The sequence below is a fragment of the Oncorhynchus mykiss genome, chromosome 25 (assembly GCF_013265735.2).
Source record: "Oncorhynchus mykiss isolate Arlee chromosome 25, USDA_OmykA_1.1, whole genome shotgun sequence".
NCBI classification, from domain to species: Eukaryota; Metazoa; Chordata; class Actinopteri; order Salmoniformes; family Salmonidae; genus Oncorhynchus; species Oncorhynchus mykiss.
The window spans coordinates 19,366,297-19,387,902 of record NC_048589.1 but is presented as its reverse complement, the minus strand read 5'-3'; the positions used below and the strand labels follow the sequence as shown (position 1 = coordinate 19,387,902).

The 21,606-nt window shown below is 41.3% G+C and overlaps 1 protein-coding gene, 1 long non-coding RNA gene and 1 pseudogene across 2 annotated transcripts; 2 read left to right on the top strand and 1 right to left on the bottom strand.

Annotated features, from left to right (window-relative positions):
- Positions 1–656: 656 nt before the first annotated feature.
- LOC118944374 lies at positions 657–5,543 on the bottom strand. The gene is made up of 3 exons (XR_005039598.1): positions 5,409–5,543; positions 1,319–1,417; positions 657–1,183 (listed from the first exon to the last, which is right to left on the bottom strand). It is a non-coding gene; the product is annotated as an uncharacterized LOC118944374 (long non-coding RNA).
- Positions 5,304–9,818, top strand: LOC110505522 (rho-related GTP-binding protein RhoV-like). The gene is made up of 3 exons (XM_021584796.2): positions 5,304–5,946; positions 6,073–6,131; positions 6,249–9,818. Exons 1-3 carry the CDS (start codon positions 5,784–5,786, stop codon positions 6,693–6,695), a joined length of 669 nt encoding a protein of 222 aa, XP_021440471.1. The 5' UTR covers positions 5,304–5,783; the 3' UTR covers positions 6,696–9,818.
- On the top strand, positions 8,342–21,231 carry LOC110504202 (annotated as a pseudogene).
- Positions 21,232–21,606: the final 375 nt, after the last annotated feature.

The window sequence follows — 21,606 nt, the reverse complement described above, 5'->3', positions numbered from 1 at the left end:
CCCACTGTCAAACATGGTGGTGGCAGCATCATGGTTTGGGCCTGCTTTTCTTCAGCAGGGACAGGGAAGATGGTTAAAATTGATGGGAAGATGGATGGAGCCAAATACAGGACCATTCTGGAAGAAAACCAGAATGCAAAAAAATTTGGCACATGACGTACAAGGAGTGGAATGTTAGAGACTGGTACCTAGACTACCTCACAACACCTCAAAGGCAATGCATCTCTCAGACTTTCAAGCTGAACAAACGTTTTCTACAAAAGTTTATTTTCCATATCTAAAATCCTGTCTTCTAGCATACTTTCATACAACCATTACCTCCATGTATACCAAAGAGGTTGTCAACACAGAAACAGTTACCTGAAATGCTATTTGCAGACAAAAACAGACCGGTTTAAAAATGGGATCTATAGATGTTCATGCAGATCCAAATCAAACCTAACATCGGTCTCAGTTTAATTTTTTGGGCCATATGATATGCAGCAGCTTTGTACAGCCACAACAGACTTAGAGCAATGTTAAAATAGTGTAGTAGAGCATGCAACGAACCTGCAGTGGTGACTGCACTGGTGCCATTATCCCCTCAACATTACATCAGTGAAACAATGCCTTGTGTCAAGAATTGATACAAAAAAATAAAGTTTCTCAACAAACGGTTTACATGATACAAATGTCATTTTATTCCATGCTAGAAAAATATTTCACAACCATTATCCATCAAAAAAAGCACTGATTTGGGTGAATGCGGAAAAGGTCATTCGATAGTCAAATTACATTACTATTATACATACATTTTTTACAAGGCATCAGAAACCCTAAAACTAGATTTACTAACAACATCCTTGCCACAGATATGGGAACGATCCATTTCAATAATGGAGGTATATGAGGTATATGAGGTTTGAGAGAGTGGTTCAGTCCAGTGTTCTGAGGAAGGAGGGCCAGTCCCATTAAAAGGTCGCCAGGTTTCTGGTTGCAGTTTGCACAAACATGGACACTGTGGTCCTACTCTCGCAAGGGGACCGGTCGACGCTCTGGGGAGCATTCGTCACACACGTCTTGCTCGCAGGCGTGACAGTGGTGCTTAGACAGCTTGGCAGTGAAGTCACGGTGGCAGATGTGGCAGGAGAGGATATGTGGTCAGGCACCCAGTAGGCAGGACGCGCAGCACCCTTCACCAGGCCTGAAGAGAGAGTAGGCACAATGTGTTGAAGGACCCGGAAGTATGATGTAGGATGACATCACTTGTACATCGTATAGTCAGTGGCATGAGATAGAGAGAATTAAATAATTGAAGAGAAGGAAACAGAGGACTTACCCGCAAACGAGGCAGAGGCCGGAGCAGGTGAAGTACTCATCAGGGAAGAAGCAGTTGTGGGCTATGAGCTCATCAGAAATCTCCCCATTGAAGCGCTCACTTAGGCCATAGACAGAGAAGAACAACAGATCAGAAATTACAGTGCCTTGCGAAAGTATTCGGCCCCCTTGAACTTTGCGACCTTTTGCCACATTTCAGGCTTCAAACATAAAGATATAAAACTGTATTTTTTTGTGAAGAATCAACAACAAGTGGGACACAATCATGAAGTGGAACGACATTTATTGGATATTTCAAACTTTTTTAACAAATCAAAAACTGAAAAATTTGGCGTGCAAAATTATTCAGCCCCTTTACTTTCAGTGCAGCAAACTCTCTCCAGAAGTTCAGTGAGGATCTCTGAATGATCCAATGTTGACCTAAATGACTAATGATGATAAATAAGGAAGGAGTATCAGACCACTGCAAATCTACCAAGACCTGGCCGTTCCTCTAAACTTTCAGCTCATACAAGGAGAAGACTGATCAGAGATGCAGCCAAGAGGCCCATGATCACTCTGGATGAACTGCAGAGATCTACAGCTGAGGTGGGAGACTCTGTCCATAGGACAACAATCAGTTGTATATTGCACAAATCTTGCCTTTATGGAAGAGGGGCAAGAAGAAAGCCATTTCTTAAAGATATCCATAAAAACTGTCGTTTAAAGTTTGCCACAAGCCACCTGGGAGACACACCAAACATGTGGAAGAAGGTGCTCTGGTCAGATGAAACCAAAATGGAACTTTTTGGCAACAATGCAAAATGTTATGTTTGGCGTAAAAGCAACACAGCTCATCACCCTGAACACACCATGCCCACTGTCAAACATGGTGGTGGCAGCATCATGGTTTGGGCCTGCTTTTCTTCAGCAGGGACAGGGAAGATGGTTAAAATTGATGGGAGGGACAGGGAAGATGGTTAAAATTGATGGGAAGATGGATGGAGCCAAATACAGGACCATTCTGGAAGAAAACCTGATGGAGTCTGCAAAAGACCTGAGACTGGGACGGAGATTTGTCTTCCAACAAGACAATGATCCAAAACATAAAGCAAAACCTACAATGGAATGGTTCAAAAATAAACATATCCAGGTGTTAGAATGGCCAAGTCAAAGTCCAGACCTGAATCCAATCGAGAATCTGTGGAAAGAACTGAAAACTGCTGTTCACAAATGCTCTCCATCCAACCTCACTGAGCTCGAGCTGTTTTGCAAGGAGGAATGGGAAAAAATTTCAGTCTCTCGATGTGCAAAACTCATAGAGACATACCCCAAGCGACTTACAGCTGTAATCGCAGCAAAAGGTGGCGCTACAAAGTATTAAGGGGGCTGAATAATTTTGCACGCCCAATTTTTCAGTTTTTGATTTGTTAAAAAAGTTTGAAATATCCAATAAATGTCGTTCCACTTCATGATTGTGTCCCACTTGTTGTTGATTCTTCACAAAAAAATACAGTTTTATATCTTTATGTTTGAAGCCTGAAATGTGGCAAAAGGTCGCAAAGTTCAAGGGGGACGAATACTTTCGCAAGGCACTGTACCTACAATTCTAACAGCTTTTTTGTTAGTAGAGCATTTAACCGTCTTAAAATACAGTTCAATTTATTTTTGCAGGGTATGAAAATTTGGTTTTCTGTTTGTAAATTTGCATTTGTGTATATGAAATTTGGCCAAAAGAATAATGAAATTAATTACATAAAAATGTTTCAGCTTATTTCTATTGTATGTAAAGAATCCAAACAGTACATCTCTCCACAATAGTGTAAAATCTTCATAAATGTGTTCAATTATAAACCTACTGATGTCTTGCCACAGTTTTCTTACATGCATACAATGCCAAAAAAGATGCAACACTGTTTCTGGGTGGTCATTACAAAAGGAGCAATTTGAGTTTATGTTTTCCTTAAACTTCTTCATATAGTGGTTGGCAGGATAATATTTATGAATAATTTTAAAGGAAACGTCCTTAATTTTGTTAACAAGTAGGCTTGTGTGTGGCAACATCCAAACTTTTTTCCAACAGATATTATCAATAAATCCATTCCAATAAGGCAACATAAATACAACATCCTGCTGAAACAAGGTTCATATCGCTCTGTTGTTGAATGGACCAAAAGAGAAACAAATCTTTCCTACTGATGAGTCAAAAGGGTCAATAGAAGGTAGGCTCTGAGGTAGGGTCTGAGGGTCACGTTCCTGAATAACATATCAACACCTGAGGGAATGGCATCTAAAACAATTGCAAAATCTTTAGGTGTTACAGGGACCGTGTAAAGTGATAAGAATTCTTTATAACTGAGTAAAAGACCCTCTGCATTTACCAGTTGGCTCACCAATAGGATACTATTTCGGAACCAATATTCTAAAAACAAAGAAGTATTTTTATACAATATATCCCGATTATTCCATATATAATATCTGTGTGGAGAAAAATTGTGTTTATAAATTAAGGACCATGACAAGAAAACCTGCCGATGAAAAGCAGAAAGTTTCACTGGAACTGTGTCAATATTATAATTGCAAAACAACATGAAATTAAGGCAACAAAAAGTAGAGAAGACATGATGAGGAATAAAATTCCAGATAGAAGTGGGTCTTCTTAGGAATGTTTTATCCAATTGATCTTAAAAGTATTATTTAAAGTAGTAAAGTCCAGAAAATTCAGTCCACCATTCTCATAAGTGTTCATTACGACAGTTTTCCTAATGTAATGGGTACGGTTTCTCCAAAGAAAGTTGAAAAGCATCTGGTCTATCTCCTTGCTTATTTTACTGTCAAGATATAAAGATAGAACACCATATGTTAGTCTAGAGATACCTTCGGCCTTGGTTATTAGGACTCTACCTTTTAAAGATAAGTCCCTTCGTAGCCATTGATTTAGCTTCTGGGTTTTTTTTAATAAGAGGGTTAAAATTTAGTAAGCCTCTAGACTTCTAATCCTTTGTAATGGTTATGCCTAATTATGTAGTTATTTTACTGGAATACCATAATATGAAGGTGTCACACAATCTTTGACAGCTATGAGTTCACATTTATTAATGTCAAGATATAGACCAGACGCTTTGGAAAAGGATTGTAATCACATTGATCGATATGGGAATTTGGTTTGCGTCTTTCAGAAAAAGTGTAGTATCATCAGCCAGCTGGCTTATAATAATTTCTTTACCAGCTATGGAAATACATTGTACAGGACTATTATTTAAAGAATTTGCAAGATGTTGGGTGATTAATAAAAACAGGTACGGAGAGATAGGACAACCTTGTCCAATTCGAGGTATTCGAGGTATCTATCTTAAGACAGCGGTGGCGAAGGACATCATTGCGTCTACGTTAGCGTCAGGACGTTTCTGACTGGTCTTTGAACAGTGAGCCTCTCCCCGCTTCGTTCGATGGGATATGTAGTGATTTTGCTAACACGGCCATATATGTTCACAGTCTTGTACCCTTATTTTTTTCCCCAACTGACTATCGTACTTGTTGATTAAATTTGACTTTGTTAATTATGAGTAGTCCAGGAATGACACGAGAAAATAGCAACTTTACAGATCGCAGATCGACTACAATGAATGGCTAAATTATTTCCGGACACTAAACTACTCCTCACCACTCTATTGGCTATAATGATCCCGCGTCCTCCCGCTTGCCTTCCGCCTTTGCACACATGTATTTCCATTGTTAGAACGGTCAGTCGCCTATCTTATATAATAGATCATCTTTGGCTACGTTCATTCTCCTAACCTGCTATGTAAACAAACCTTCAGTCCCGACAAAACCATCAGTATCAGGTATTAATCAAATGGTATTGGTCACATACCCATATTTATTTTAGAATACAATAGAACTCTCTCATTGATAATTGGATTTGTTCACATGACCTTGTAACTCATTTACCATCATTTTGTTTTGCGATTATAATTGGTCCCTGAACCCATAGGCTATTTCTGAAATATATAAAAGCCTCCTTCATTTCTCTCTGTAAACTTCTAAAAATAGCCGAAACAATAAAGAAACCCTCATCAGCTTCCACTGGCCACTAAGAGTTGCTAAATTACCTTTTCACTTAAGTTTGTCTCAACTCCTGCACCTTGGTCGGAGAGGTTGATTTGATTTAGGTAGCCTTTCGCGCTGAAATTCATACAGTATCCAGGCCATCGATCCACAATGGCCCATATTTTGTCAAGTGGCCGATGGCCGCTGTAGGAGTGACTATGCAAATCAAGCGTGTGAAAATGCATTTGCGTTGAATTGAGGGCTGTAACTTGATTGGGCGGCATTGTTCGTTCAAACTGGAGGTGGCAAAGTATCCGCTACATTTGTTTCCACCATGTGCGCTTTGATGTAAGATGAGACAGTGATAGTTCTGTTGGATAAGAATTTAAACTTTTGCTGAAATTCCACCAGATAGTGAACGCAGTAGCGGAGATAAGATGATGCAGACCCCTGATGATTTCCAAGAAAAGCACAATGAGCCAATCATTAGTTGTATGTTGGTTGGGGATGGTGCTGTGGGGAAAACCAGCATGATTATAAGTTACATCTCAAATGGATACCCAAACGAATACCGCCAGACGGCCTTTGACGTCTTCACCGGTGAGTTGCATTTTTTTTTTTGCATCCTTTAAATACTGTACCTTAACAATTTTCCTTTGGCAGTAATTTGGGCTGAGTGAAAGAGGGTTCGAGAATGCATGTGGTGAAATGTGTTCTATTCTACAGGATTGGTTAGATTAGATGGGATTCCAGTACAAATCCAGTTGATGGACACTGCAGGACAGGTAACTAGGCCAATGCATGAGTAGGCCTACCAAATACATTATGGCAACACGAAATGTTGGCTACAGTGAAATATATTTATAACACAAATTAATCTGCCACTTCCTTATTTTCTGCAGGAGGAGTTTGATAATTTTCGCTCCATGTTTTACAATCAAATAGATGTCTTCATCATTTGCTTCAGTGTTGTCAACCCAGTGTCTTTCCACAACATCACTTCAAAATGGATCCCACAGATCCGCACCTTCAATTCTGCTTCACCCATAATTTTAGTGGGTACCCAGTCTGACCTCCGGCATGATGTTGGCATCCTTATCCATCTGGACCAGCTGAGGGTCAAGCCAGTGGTGAACTCCCAGGCCAGGCGTCTGGCAGAGAAGATCAGAGCCCACGACTATGTGGAGTGTTCCGCACTGACCCAGAAGAACCTAAAAGAAGCATTTGACTCTGCTATCTTTGCTGCCGTCAAGCACAAGGCCTGTGAGAAAGCAAAGAAGCTCAAACTATTTGGTCGTGCAAATACTTTTTCTAGTGGGGGGTGGAAGAAGTTATTCTGCTTCATGTGATCCAATGGCACTACCTCAATACAGGACACAAAACCCTCTGGTGTTGAATACTAGGGGGTGGCAGTAGCAGTTGGCTGGATTACTAAGAGTTAGTTATTCTGGACAAAAGTTGTCATATGTTGTGCTTATTGAAGCTCAAAAGCCAAAAGTTCCCCCAGGAACATGTGATAGCCTTCCACCATTGTATGCACTGTGGAAAGTCTTTGTTACTCACAGGATTCAGACAGCATTGTATTGCAGTTGGTGTCACGGCCTATTTGCGACCTGACTATCACTTTTCTAGCGCATATACTGCATAGTCAAGTATTTTGTTTGTAGGCTTTATAAAATGTGAATATCTTCTAGCCATATATGCTTCTTGTGGAAGCCACGTTTCAAACAATGTTTGCCTTGTCGTTTTATGTCACGTTTACTTGTCTCGTTACACATTTCACTTTAAGTGTTAATTTTTTTGTTTATTTTAAGAAATTAGGAGTTTGTAAATGTGAAAATATAAAATCAAGAATGGGTCGTTAACCCAATGTTCCCCGGGAGGCCGCCATTGTTAATAAGAATTTATTCTTAACTGACTTGCCTAGTTAAATAAAGGTTAAATGTAAAAATATAAAGATGATGTAGATCAGCCCTCATTAGAGTAGTTCTAGAAAATTATATTCACTAATGACTTGGACCTTATTTTAATTTACTGTTAACATGTGAGCTCCATTTTATGGTACGGTCACTGAGGGATCACTGAGGGAGGCCAACAGTCTGAGGTAAATCCTCAGAAAACAGAGGGAAAGACAGAGTTGAGAATATTCTCACCACAGGGTTTTGTTACCCAGCTCACAGACAAGGGACTACGGTCACCTGCTGTCACATTGAGGATCCAATTTACAAGACAAAGCCTCTCCATTAAAGCTGTTCCCTTTGCCTTTGTAATACAGCAAATTGGTTTAAGCCTTGGAAAGAGGAAAGTCATAATAGATATATAATCGATTGCTGAGTACTACATCGACGTGCACAGTTGTTGGGTATTAGAAACCTTGTGCGTATTCATTACGGAAACTTTAAGAACCAAACGGAAACATGGAGGGAACTACCTGAATTTGTCCAATAGAAACTTTTACGTTTGGAGTAAACTTCTGTTGCAAAACATTTTGCAACGGAGTCGGCGTAATGATTACAGCACTGGAAAAAAGTCCAAAGTGCTTTGCTTAAGACAGAAGATCTTTTTTATTTGTATGATAAGTGGTAAAATGAATGTGCTATAAAGGAGTCAACAATTGAACTACTGAGTGATTATACTATATAGCCTGCATTCAAGGCCTAATGTGTCTACTGGATAAAGTTGTGTGTCATGTAAGGGTGGCTTTGTTCCTGGGGATCGGCAGTGTCCGGTGCGAGAGAGGCAGGTTAGTGTTTGGTGTGAGAGGGGCAGGTTGAAGTGGTCAGAGTAGTGCAGAAGGTGTCCTATGCTGAGGCAGTGAAGAAATTTGAGGAGGGGTCAAGGGTGAGGGATCCTGAGAGGATCTAAGTGAGTAGTAGATTTGTGCCAGCACAGAGGGGGATAGCCCAACGAGTGATAGTGTATATTCTTCATTAGGTTTGATTTCATTTTATAGCAATGGTTATCAACTGTACCGCAGAAATGGAACACAAATAACATGGATGTTGTGGAGGTAGCTGCAGAGAAGATTTGGGGTTTATGTGATTTGACTCCAGAAGAGTTACAGGGTGCGTTGAGTAGGGGTGTCTCCTGTCCTCCCAGGCCGTTTGCTTGGGCAGGAGCAGATAGGATCAAAGTAGTGGAATGGAGAAGTGGGTTGTTAATGAGTATAGGTGGCAGCTGCAGATAAGTACCTGGGTGTAAGAGATTTTACTCCAGAAGTTATGTTTTGAGATTTTTATTTTTGTGAAATAGTGTGTGTGTGGTGAAAATGTGTATCCCCCTGCCTTTTTAAAATGTTTATATAACAACTGTAAAGTGATCGAACACACACTACTGCACAGTAGGTGGTGGCATGCACGAACAAAATATGAGAATGCCATTATACCAAAGAAGTAATGCCGCTGCCTGAAGTTGTAATTTCTATGAATGTTGTATTTCCTCAGCCTGCTGTGTTAACGAGACATCTCATATATCCAATCTCTGGAGCCTGTCAAACTAGATACGTGCCTGCTATCCTAGCACACTGCTGAGCTCTGGGGTGTATTCATTATGCCTTGTAACTGAAACCATTTACTGCTGAAGAACCAAACGGAAGCAAACAGAGAAAACGGAACGCAACTGGGAGGGACCTACCTGAATTTGTCCAATGCAAACTCTCATTTTCGTTGTATAAACATTTTCCGTTTGGAGTAAACTTTCTGTGGCAAAATGTTTTGCAACAGAATCGGTGTAATGAATACACCCTTGATGAACCTCCAATGTTTTCTGTTGGATCAATCAATCTGTCAATTCCTTAACATCGTCAAGGAGACCATTAACATGTATAGTGGAGTGAATCACTGCTTTCTCTTCTAGGTAGTAATTAGCATTCTGATAACAATGGTTTCCTCACTCAAAGGCTTCTCTAGTAGAAAACATAATGTGGTGACTAGAAACTGTATCTGCAAAAGGAAAAACAATTATTTTGGAATATTAGTTATCAGTAAATATATATTTGATTATGGGAGATACTCCTGACAGTTTTGTTTCCCTTAGGCTGTGTTGCGCACAAATCCAAATGATTCTGGTGGAATTGACTTGGAATGAAGGAGTGGTAAAATCTAGGACAAGTTAATCATCTTAGAAATGTCTGCACTGAAATTCACATTCCCAGGACAAACATCAACTTGATTTAAAAACAGCAAATCAGATGATGCCTCCATATGAAAAAGAGAACACACACTTTTTGGGGTTAATCAGAGCCTACTTTATTTTGGAGGGGAACCACAGCTACTAAGGTTAAGAAATATGGCTACGTTTACACAGGCAGCCCTATTCTGATCAATTTTTCCACATTGGTATTTTGACCAATCACAAAATCTCTTTCAGAGCTGATCAAAAGACCAATTTGTAAAGCGTGTGTGTGTGTGTGTATATATCAGAATTTGCATAATCTATTTGAAAGTGTATAATTCACTAAACTGTGCATGTGGGTTCGTGCTGCCAGAATTACATTATGGACATGTTCAAACCCACTGATATGATCAATCCATTGGAATTTGTTAAATTGAACCAAGGATTTGAACAATTAGTTATATACTGCTCTCTACAGGTGTGTTGATGTACTGAATCTTACATAAATTACTGAGTTTTTAGTAGTGCAAACCATACACATTTTATAACAAATAGTTTTCGGGGTAATTCTGTCCAGTAAAAACTATTTATCATAATTACATAATTCAAGGTCTTGCAATATTAGTGGTAGTTTGAAAAGTAGTTCCCTTTCACAGATTAACAATACATTCAGGTTGTATAATCCAATATCTTAATGAAAAAATCTGCACACTGCTGCTCATGTTCCCAGGTGATTTTATTTAGAACATTTCGACCCTTCATCAGGCATCTATATCTCAGGTGGGGTTGGAAGGTCCTATATGTAGGGGAAGTACTCAGTGACATCACTTCCTGAAATGGAGGTAAAAAAAAATATAAGGTTCACAGAATTAAGATTTAATGTATCAAAATATATGATCATACACAAGGAATGTCAATATTTATAGTGCATTTGGAAAGTATTCAGACCCCTTGACTTTTTCCACATTCTGTTACATTACAGCTTATTCTAAAATGGATTAAATCACTTTATTTTTCAAAAAAAAATAAAACTGAAATATCACATTTCCATAAGTATTCAGATTCTTTACTCAGTACTTTGAAGCACATTTGGCCGCGATTACAGCCTCAAGTCTTCTTGGGTATGACGCTACAAGCGTGGCACACCTGTATATTTGGGGAGTTTCTCAAATTTTTCTCTGCAGATCCTCTCCAGCTCTGTCAGGTTGGATGGGGATCGGTGCAGATATGTTTGTTAGGGTTAATGTCCGAGCTCTGGCTGGGCCACTCAATGACATTGGGACTTGTCCCAAAGCTACTCCCGAGTTGTCTTGGCTGTGTACTTAGTGTCGTTGTCCTGTTGGAAGGTGAACCTTCGCCCCAGTCTGAGGTCCTGAGCGCTCTGGAGCAGATTTTCATCAAGGATCTCTCTGGACTTCGCTCCATTTTTCTTTCCCTCGATCCTGACTAGTTTCCCAGTCCCTGCCGCTGAAAAACATCCCCACAGCATAATGCCGTGGCATTAGTCCCCCTAAGCATTAGGGGGACGTTCATTGAGGTAAAACTTGAGGGCCACCATGCTTTCCATGAGTTTGCCTACAACTCCAGCACCTACGGAAAGTTCCTAGATGTGCAAATGTTCTTCAGCTTTTATTTATGTTGAAATGCAAATAATATAAATGACAAATTTGATAGATTTATGACTACAACGCTAACTTGTTTTATTCAAAACAACTTAATTTCCCAGCATGCGCATTATACCCACCCCTGACCCTCGACTCGAAATAATCTGTTCAGCTGATTTTAACATGCAACAACATAGCACTCAGAAATCCGCATGGAGTGGGCTGGTGATGAACAGAACAGTGACAAAGCTAGGAATGATTTCAACGCAATAACATATTTTAAAGACTTCTGAAACGTATTGTGCCATTTTTCTTCTTGTAATGAAACAGCAGGGAGCAGGGGCCTGTTGCACAAAACTAGGATAAGGGATTAAGCCAGGATATCTTGGTGATCCTGGCTCAATTGATCCGTAATCCGGTTGCACTAAAGATGGATAGGGGGCAGGAGGATATGTTATGGTATAAATTACCATGGAGATTTATTCTGTGGAGCTAGCCTGCTCCAGACCAGGCTAAATTCCAGGATCTATTTAATCTCATCCCTAATGTCAGTCAGCAGTCACCACAAATGGAAACCAATAGTTATTTCACTGCTCACTATACATTGTTATCACATATAACTAGACCCACTGTTATTTAAACGTTTGTGATCATTAATTTCAATGATTTTGGATAAAAAATGATTTTTAGATGATGTTGCTATCATTAGATAATTTACAGTTTCCCATAGACTATAAGGCTATATATAAAATGCTAGAATATTAGGGCCACAGAGGGGAAAAAAACACAAGTCATAATATTGTAACCAGTTGTTTTAAAGGAGGACAGTTGTTAAAATGACAGATGTGGGGCATTTCGTGAAATTGTACTTCAGTATGGTTTCATAAACAAAGACATGCTGATGTGCCAGAATATTAAGTATCACATTGTCATAAGTATCAAAACTGTAAAAACAATATGTAGCTTTTCTGCAGAAAGAACCAGCCTCATAAATTTATGACTTTATCCTTTTTCTTCAGTGTGGCCCTAGTACTCTGTCATATAAACAAATACACATTCCATATGAATATAAAAACACAATGTGTAACATTATGTTCCTTTATTGAATAAGGACAAAACAAAGCAGGTAAACCATCAGCTCCTTTCAAAACTGAAGTCACAGTGACTCTACAAGATGGAAAGCACAGAATCTAAGCATATTATACAAAATTATACATATACAGACCTTTGAATGTGTATAACACACCCTGCATGTCTGCACACTAAAATAAATGCAGGACAAATCCATACACATCAACTGAACAGACAAATGAATGGATGCAGTAGCCTCCCTGCAGCCTTGTATTACACACAGTATACCGCACAAACATCATAAGAGGCCAAATTCGTCAAAAAACGAACCCAAAAAAACCCAAATTCCTCTGCCACCGCAGGACATATTTAACCAAAATTGAAAGCACACATACTAACTAAAATAATTCAACACATATTGGTCCCTCAGCAGCCGACCACTGTCGTCATCAGGGAAGATTGCCGGATTGTCCCAGTCCATGGCTGGTGGCACTCTGGGGGCCCTCTCCTTCCTCAGGCAGGCCACATTGTGGAGGACAGCACAAGCCACAGTAATATCACATGCCCTAACAGGGCTGACCCTTAATTTGTGAAGGCAGTGAAAGCGTGCCTTCAGGAGGCCAAAGGTCATTTCAACTCTGGCCCTGGTCCTGGCATGGGCATGGTTGTAGGCCTGCTGTGCTTCCTGGGGGTCTGTGAAAGGTGTCAGGAGAAAAGGCTGGCAGCCATACCCCCTGTCTCCCAGCAACACACCAGAGAATTCACCTGTCAACACAAAATCTCATCATTACTACCTCATAAACACAGTGATATTCTTGACACAGCCATGATGGTTATAAATAGGGGTTGTGTGGCTTACCTTGTGATAGGCACTGATAGATTTCAGAGGCCCGAAAGATTCTGGAGTCATGGACTGAGCCAGGCCATTTTGCCACAACATTGCTGATCACACAGTCAGCATTGCAGACCATCTGAAATCATAAGATGAGGAATATTACACCAATCAATGCACATCACTGGCAATGCAGAGTGTTCGTCAATGGACAATATCAAAAAGTTATGTTCACCTGAACATTAATGCTGTGAAAGGATTTCCTATTCACAAAATCGGCCTCATGGGCACCTGAGGGGGCTTTTATCCTTATGTGTGTGCAGTCCACTGCACCAATGACATTGGGGAAACCTGTCACACAAAGTAATGAGTATCCTACTATGTGTTAACAGTTGTCCTGTAATTTGTAGATCCTCTTACCTGCAATCCTATAGAACTCCTCTTTGATGTCACAGAGTCTTCTGTGGCCAGGGAAGGAGATGAAGACATCTGCTAATGCTTTGATAGCCAGACACACACTCCTTATTGTGCGGCAAATTGTGGCCTTGTTCAGCTGTTCTGCATCCCCCACTGAGTACAGGAAGGCTCCACTAGCAAAAAAGCGCAAGGCCACACAAACCATTTGCTCCACACTCAGTGCATGGCTCCGTGCAGTGCGGTGCTTAATCCTGGGACCCAGTAGTCTGCATAGATACCTGATGCCATCTGCAGAAAACCTGTATCTTTCATATAGATGGTCATCAGGGAAGGCCAGTGGGTCCAACCGGTCCCTGAAGACCCTTTCTCACCTGAAGGCTCTCCTCAGCACAAGTGCTTCTTCATCCACCACATCTCGCACGAATGGGCATGCCATTGTCAGAGCAGAAAGGAACACACAATTTTGGGCCTTCATATAGGCTAGTGGCCACACCTGGTGCTGGGGGGGGTGGGCAAAAGAGGGCGATGCCTTATAACGATGACTTGGTTGTACTGATTGCTGGGAAAATAAAAAAAACCTTAGAAAGATGCCACCGTCCTGTGTGCTCACAATAAGAGCTCATATGTCATGGCTCACTTGACTTTACGAGAATATACCTAATTTTTATTTTGAGCTGTGTCATCTTCTTGGAGCTGGGGGAGGAAAGAAAAATAATGATTAATACATTTGTGTTACAGTTAGCATACAGTGTACATTGAAGGCATATCTCACCTCCCTCTCAAGTTTTTTTATTTCAAGGTCCAGTTTCCTAATTGTCCTCTTTTTTATTTCGAACTCCAGTGCAAGATTTTCCATCTTTTTCTTCTTGTACTGAATGTCTATGTCTGCCAGTTCTATTTGGCACCGGAGGTGGTTGCCATACAACTTTCTGATAGCTTGTGAGCTCTGTGAACACAATACAATTAGCGCAGCTGGAATTTGGCAGGATGTGGTGTCCTTTTATTAATACGCACTATGTTGCCAGGCTGGTTTTCCCACTGTATAGCATCTGGGTCCTGTAAAAGAAATTAGATTTTTTGATTTTGATGAGGACTCCTCACCATTGTAGAGTAAATAGTACTTTCACAGTCTTAACATGATACCTCGTGCCTTCTGGAATCCAGAGAGATGGTCTCCTCCTCATCATCGTCTCCATCATGTGCTGTTGCTGCTGCACTGGGGCCTTCACCCTATCACATTTAATCGGATTCATATTGAAGCTAGTAGACAAGACATGCCAGGCCTACAGTATGCCTTTGATGGAGTACTCACTGGATCAGCATCGTCTGGTGCTTGTGCTGGTGGCTCTAACAGGAACACAGTGCTGCCAGACACTGCAAGGCAATAGGTAAACCAAAGTCAGACAGTCCAAATTGATTCAATATGAATGTGGTTGTATCCCATGTAGAGATGGAAGGACATACCTTGAATGAAGCGGGTGGCATCTTGGGAGGAACCTATGCTCGTCTCTTTCCCCCCAGGGATCCCCTCTAAGACGGGCCTGCCTTTATTTAGCTCCAAGGCCATGTCCTCTGCTGGGGTAAGGTCAGCCTTTGGTGACCCACCACCCGTGCCTTGTCTGTGGGTATTCTTTTTCACTGCTAAAACAGTACAGACAATGTGTGAGCAGGCACCTTCTGGGTACAATATATGCTTGTGCTTTGTTAAATATTAGTCAGGGACCATACCATTCTGCAGAATGTTCTTGTATTTGATTTTGACCTGCTGCCATGTCCGTTTTGGCCCGTTCATGTTTAATCTACACACACACACACACACACACACACACACACACACACACACACTTAATGGAGTCACACTGCAAAAAATTACTTGGTATTTTTGTCTTGTTTTCAGTAAAAATATCAAAATTTTTATCATAGCTTTATACAGTGTGATGGAGTTACTTTACACAATTTCACTCATATCTGCAGTGCATTTCAATAAAAAAAATTAACCGTTTCATAATTACAGTACAACTGCATTTTTGGAGATGTGAATTAAATATTTGAATTGTAATTGTGATGTTTCAGCGGAGCGGTGAGTGTGTAATTGTGCACTACTTACGCATTCAGGCGGTCTGCAATACTTTGCCACGCTTTTTCTCTTTGCTTTATCACTGTGGCGGTGTTGCCTTTCTTCTTAATTATATCTTTTACCTCCTCGTATGCCTCCATGAGGATTTGTGCTTCCGACGGGGAAAAGTACGCGGCTCTAGTTGCCATGGTAAATCAGTTAATCTGTGATCTGTGGCGGGGTCTATTTGAGTGAGCCGTGAGCGCGCACCTATCCAGGATTGGTTTCACCTGGCTTAATGAATCCGTGTCTGCTCATCCTGGCTTGGTCTTTGTGCAACCAATTAAGCCTGGACGCACATGTTTTGGCTTCATTGAGCTCAGCTGAGTCATTTATCCCGGATGTCTTAATTCTACTTTTGTGCAACAGGCCCCAGGTCTCGAACCCTCAACCTTCTAGCCCGAATTCCATCTCGCTATCAACTGTGCAAAAGCATGCTCAAGCGGCAGAGTCGATATCCGCGTTTATAAACCCAGGGTTGTTACAGTATGTTTTATTTTGTTGACGGAACTGCTGTTATCCTAGTGTTTGGCTATGGTTATTATTGACGTGTTTACCTGAACTGGCTAACTAGCTTGGATAACACAGCTAACTTTAGCTATTTCAAACAGGGCGATTCGGATTTGTGTAACAAGTTTCGTCGGACGAAATAATATGTTTTAGTTAGGTTGTGTCACATTGATGGAATAATGTTGTTTTAAACAACATATTGCTTTAAGCATTGTCAGATTGTCTGTTCTTTAAATTGAGTGTTTTGCTCTCGGAGCATTCAGAGCGCACGCTGGATGCTCAGGCGGATGTGTAGGGTTGATCCGAGCGTTTCGACCTCACAACAGCAGTCAAGCACCCAAGCTAACTGGCTAACGTTGGCTAGCTTGCTAGCTACTTCCAGACACATGAGAGAACACCTCACTCTAACCATTTTACTTGCCCTAGCAGAGCAGGTTAGGTTGTTTTCATTTTATCCAGTGCATTTGTGACTTTCTGTGCTGATGGAAACAATTTAATTATGCTTTTTGCCGACATTTAACGCTACCGTGCATATTCGTTATTCTGCGCTCTGGCACACGGGAGTGTTCTGAAATTGGAGTAGAGTGAATTTACGAACGCACCCTTCATTTTTATGAAAGATAGTGTATTTTATTGTCAAGAGCAGGTTGACTTGAAATAGCCAGAACATATTCAACCAGATTGCCTCACTTTAACATTACTGTGTTTGAAATGTCACATATTGACATTTTGACATTATTAATTGTGTTGTCTGTTGAAATTAGTCGAACCTTTTTAAATGTTTTATTTTTACCTTTTTTCTCCCCAATTTCATGGTATCCAATTGTTTAGTATCTAGTCTCATCGCTACAACTCCCGTATGGGCTCGGGAGAGACGAAGGTTGAAAGCCATGCGTCCTCCGATACGCAACCCAACCAAGCCGCACTGCTTCTTAACACAGCGCGCATCCAACCCCCCTTTTTACGCCGATGCTACTCTGTTGTTATCATCTATGCATAGTCACTTTAATAACTCTACCTACATGTACATATTACCTTGACTTACCGGTGCCTTCGCACATTGACTCTGTACTGGTACCCCCTGTATATAGTCTCGCTATTGTTATTTTACTGCTGCTCTGTAATGACTTGTTCCTTTGATTTCCTATTCATATTTTTTAAACTGCATTGTTGGTTAGGGGCTTGTATGTAGGTCTACACCTGTTGTATTCGGCGCATGTGACAAAAATTTGATTCAATTTTGATCATTCTTAAATGGAAGAAGTTTGGAACCACCAAGAGTCTTCCTAGAGCTGGCCGCCTGGCCCAACTGAGCAATCGAGGAAGAAGGGCCTTGGTCAGGCAGGTGACCAAGAACCCGATAGTCACTGTGACAGAGCTCCAGAGTTCCTCTGTGTAGATGGGAGAACCATCCATAAGGATAACCATATCTGCAGCACTCCACCAATCAAGCCATTATGGTAGAATGACCAGAGAGAAGCCACTCTTCAGTAAAATGACAGACCGCTTGGAGTTTGCCAAAAGGCACCTAAAAGACTCTGACCATGAGAAACAAGTGTCTCTGGTCTGATGAAACCAAGTTTGAAACTCTTTGGCTTGCATGCAAAGCATCACACGTCTGGAGGAAACCAGGTACCACTCATCACCTGGCCAATACCATCCCTATGGTGAAGAATAGCGGTGGCAACATCATGCTGTGGGGATGTTTTTCAACGGCAGGGACTGGGAGACTAGTCAGGATCGAGGGAAAGATGAACGGAGCAAAGTACAGAGATCCTTGATGAGAACCTGCTCCAGAGCGCTCAGGACCTCCGACTGGGGCGAAGGTTCACCTCCCAACAGGACAACGACCCTAAGCGCATAGCAGAGACAACGCAAGAGTGGATTAGGGACAAGTCTCTGAATGTCCTTGAGTGGCCCAGCCTGAGCCCGGACTTGAACCCGATCAAACATTTCTGGAGAGACCTGAAAATAGGTGTGCAGCAATGCTCCCCATCCAAGTTTGAGAGGATCTGCAGAGAAGGGGAGAAACTCCCCAAATACAGGTGTGTCAAGCTTGTAATGTCATACCCAAGATGACTTGAGCCTGTAATCGCTGGCAAAGGTGCTTCTGAGTAAAGGGTCTGAATACTTACGTAAATGTAATATTATGACATTTTTAAAAACCTGTTTTTGCTTTGTCATTATGGGGTATTGCATGTAAAATCAAGGTTTTTAAATCCATTTTAGAGTAAGGCTGTAACGTTACAAAATGTGGACAAAGTGATGGGGGTCTGAATACTTTCCAAATTCTCTGTTGACCCATTTAGCATACCCACCATACCATGAGACGTCCATGTTTTCATCACTGGAAAAGAGAAACTGTTACATTTTCTATAATTGAAATCTTACACTCAGGATGGTAAAAAAAACATTAGGGATACCTTTTTAAATGTAGACTTATGTCAACCACCCTGCATTCAAGACTATGCTGTTTCAACTGGAGACACATCTGAGAGCGGGCACAACACAGACTTCAAATGATGTAAATTAGGGTCTAAACTACAACATACGAAAACCTTTATTATTTGATAAATACATGTTGGAAGAATTTATAGTATAGGTTGACAACCCTGATTTGTAAGTTTTTAAATGATATCAAACCCATCCGTTAATATTTTTCATTGATTAAGAAATTGATTTCTTATGCTATGGTTGGGTTTGCAAAATGGGTCAACTTTAAGCACCTCCTTCTCCTGAATGTTTTGGTATTCAGGTCCAAAACGTCACTTTCTGACCACTTCTACCATGGGGCAACTACAGTATGAATGGAAAGTTTCATTCAAATCAAAAAGGGGTGCAGCCAAAAAGTGATTGAATTAAAATCTAAGGACCCTTTTGTGAAATGAAATCACCTCATCTGCCAACACTATTCCCTGTTTATAGATAAAGGACGAAGGTGCGTTTGTGAAGATATTTAACTGCAAGCCCAACAAGCTGATGGTGGTGGTGTCCACCTTCGGCAACACAGGAGAAGGCAAATCCTACACTCTGAACCACACGTTCTTCATGGACAGGGAGGTGTTCAAGACCTCCCCCCACGCAGGAGTCCTGCACGGTGGGGGTGTTGGCGGAATTTGACCCCATCCACAAGGTGGTGGTCATCGATACAGAGGGCCAACTGGGTAACAGCTCCAACCAGGGCCACAGAACACGGCTCTTGCTCAAGGTGCTAGCTATCTCCAACAGTATTTACCGGACCCACGCCGACCGCATCCATGACGACCTCTTCAAGTTCCTGGGCGACGGGTCAGAAGCCTACCTGAAACATTTCACCAAGGAGCTGAATGCCACTACTGCCCGCTGTGGCCTGGACGTGCCTCTGTCCACCCTAGGGCAGGCCATCATCATCTTCCATGAGACTGTCCACACCAAGCTGCTGGGCTCAGGTCAGCGCTAAGAAATACTGTAATCAACACTGACCATAGTGTACACAAATCGAACATTGGTGTGGTTACTTTCTGCTCTCATCAGTCTCATTTTTATTTCACCTTCCTTGACAGTGTAAACATTAGGGATACAGTAGATTCATCCACTCATTGTCATGAGTGTTGCTACAGAAGATCATATTACATGTAATTTGATAATTACGGGTACAGAATCTCTACTCACCCCGCTGACCCTTTGACACGCTAAGACTAGTAATTGTCATTCCAACAGAGCTGTTTTGAAACGGTGTGAACAGTTAGTTGGCCAGTCAAGCAGTTTGAGTAATCTAGTATAATTTTCCTTTCAAAGTATGTGGCTGTTAAACTGTACAAATAGATTTTCTATCCATTTAATGTTTCCCTTTAGAGTAGAATTTTACTTATTTTTCTTAGAAATCATTTTTGGTGAGGCATCTTCCATCTCAGTTTTGATTGAGCTAGAAAAGGTTGAAGACCCCTGATCAAAGTGATCTGAAGTGAAATGTCCTTTTATGAGGGGTTATATATCAACTCAAAGTTAAGTCTGTCTTCTCATCCTATTCCATTTGATCACCTTTTCGTTCTCTCATTCTGACAGGAAACCTGCTGCTTGAGCGCTTCAGGAAGCTGGGCCGTTTCCCAGAGGTTTTCAGCTCCATCCTGTACCTCGGCACGTGTACCTGTAGCCCCCCAAATGACTTTGGTGGCCTGCAGCACACCCTGGAGCAGCTGCTGGACAACAACTCCACCCGCTTCCCAGTCGTCATCTTCAAAGCCCTGCAGGTAGTAGACATTATAGCTCAGTCATCTGGCTGTAAACTGGTTTCAAACAGGCTCACATTTACATAAGGCAAACACTGAAACCATGACAGTCAAATAAGGCTGTCAAGCTGTGTTCAAGAATGGAATGTTTTAGCATTTCTGTCTACTGGAACATTTGATCTTTATTTAAAGGGGTCTTAAAATCAAGCACATAGAAAGTTAAATGTTGCTATTCAATAGGTGACCGTTAGTTTTACGGTCACCAATCTAATCAGACTACAAAAATGTAATTTCTGATCTGTTGTTCTTCTCTGTCTATGGCCTAAGTGAGCGCTTCAATGGGGAGATTTCTGATGAGCTCATAGCCCACAACTGCTTCTTCCCTGATGAGTACTTCACCTGCTCCGGCCTCTGCCTCGTTTGCGGGTAAGTCCTCTGTTTCCTTCTCTTCAATTATTTAATTCTCTCCATCTCATGCCACTGACTATACGATGTACAAGTGATGTCATCCTACATCATACTTCCGGGTCCTTCAACACATTGTGCCTACTCTCTCTTCAGGCCTGGTGAAGGGTGCTGCGCGTCCTGCCTACTGGGTGCCTGACCACATATCCTCTCCTGCCACATCTGCCACCGTGACTTCACTGCCAAGCTGTCTAAGCACCACTGTCACGTCTGCGAGCAAGACGTGTGTGACGAATGCTCCCCAGAGCGTCGACCGGTCCCCTTGCGAGGGTAGGACCACAGTGTCCATGTTTGTGCAAACTGCAACCAGAAACCTGGCGACCTTTTAATGGGACTGGCCCTCCTTCCTCAGAACACTGGACTGAACCACTCTCTCAAACCTCATATACCTCATATACCTCCATTATTGAAATGGATCGTTCCCATGTCTGTGGCAAGGATGTTGTTAGTAAATCTAGTTTTAGGGTTTCTGATGCCTTGTAAAAAATGTATGTATAATAGTAATGTAATTTGACTATTGAATTACCTTTTCCGCATTCACCCAAATCAGTGCTTTTTTGTTGGATAATGGTTGTGAAATATGTTTCTATCATGGAATAAAATTACATTTGTATCATGTAAACCGTTTGTTGAGAAACTTTATTATTTTGTATCAATTCTTGACACAAGGCATTGTTTCACTGATGTAATGTTGAGGGGATAATGGCACCAGTGCAGTCACCACTGCAGGTTCGTTGCATGCTCTACTACACTATTTTAACATTGCTCTAAGTCTGTTGCGGCTGTACAAAGCTGCTGCATATCATATGGCCCAAAAAATTAAACTGAGACCGAAGTTAGGTTTGATTTGGATCTGCATGAACATCCATAGATCCCATTTTTAAACCGGTCTGTTTTTGTCTGCAAATAGCATTTCAGGTAACT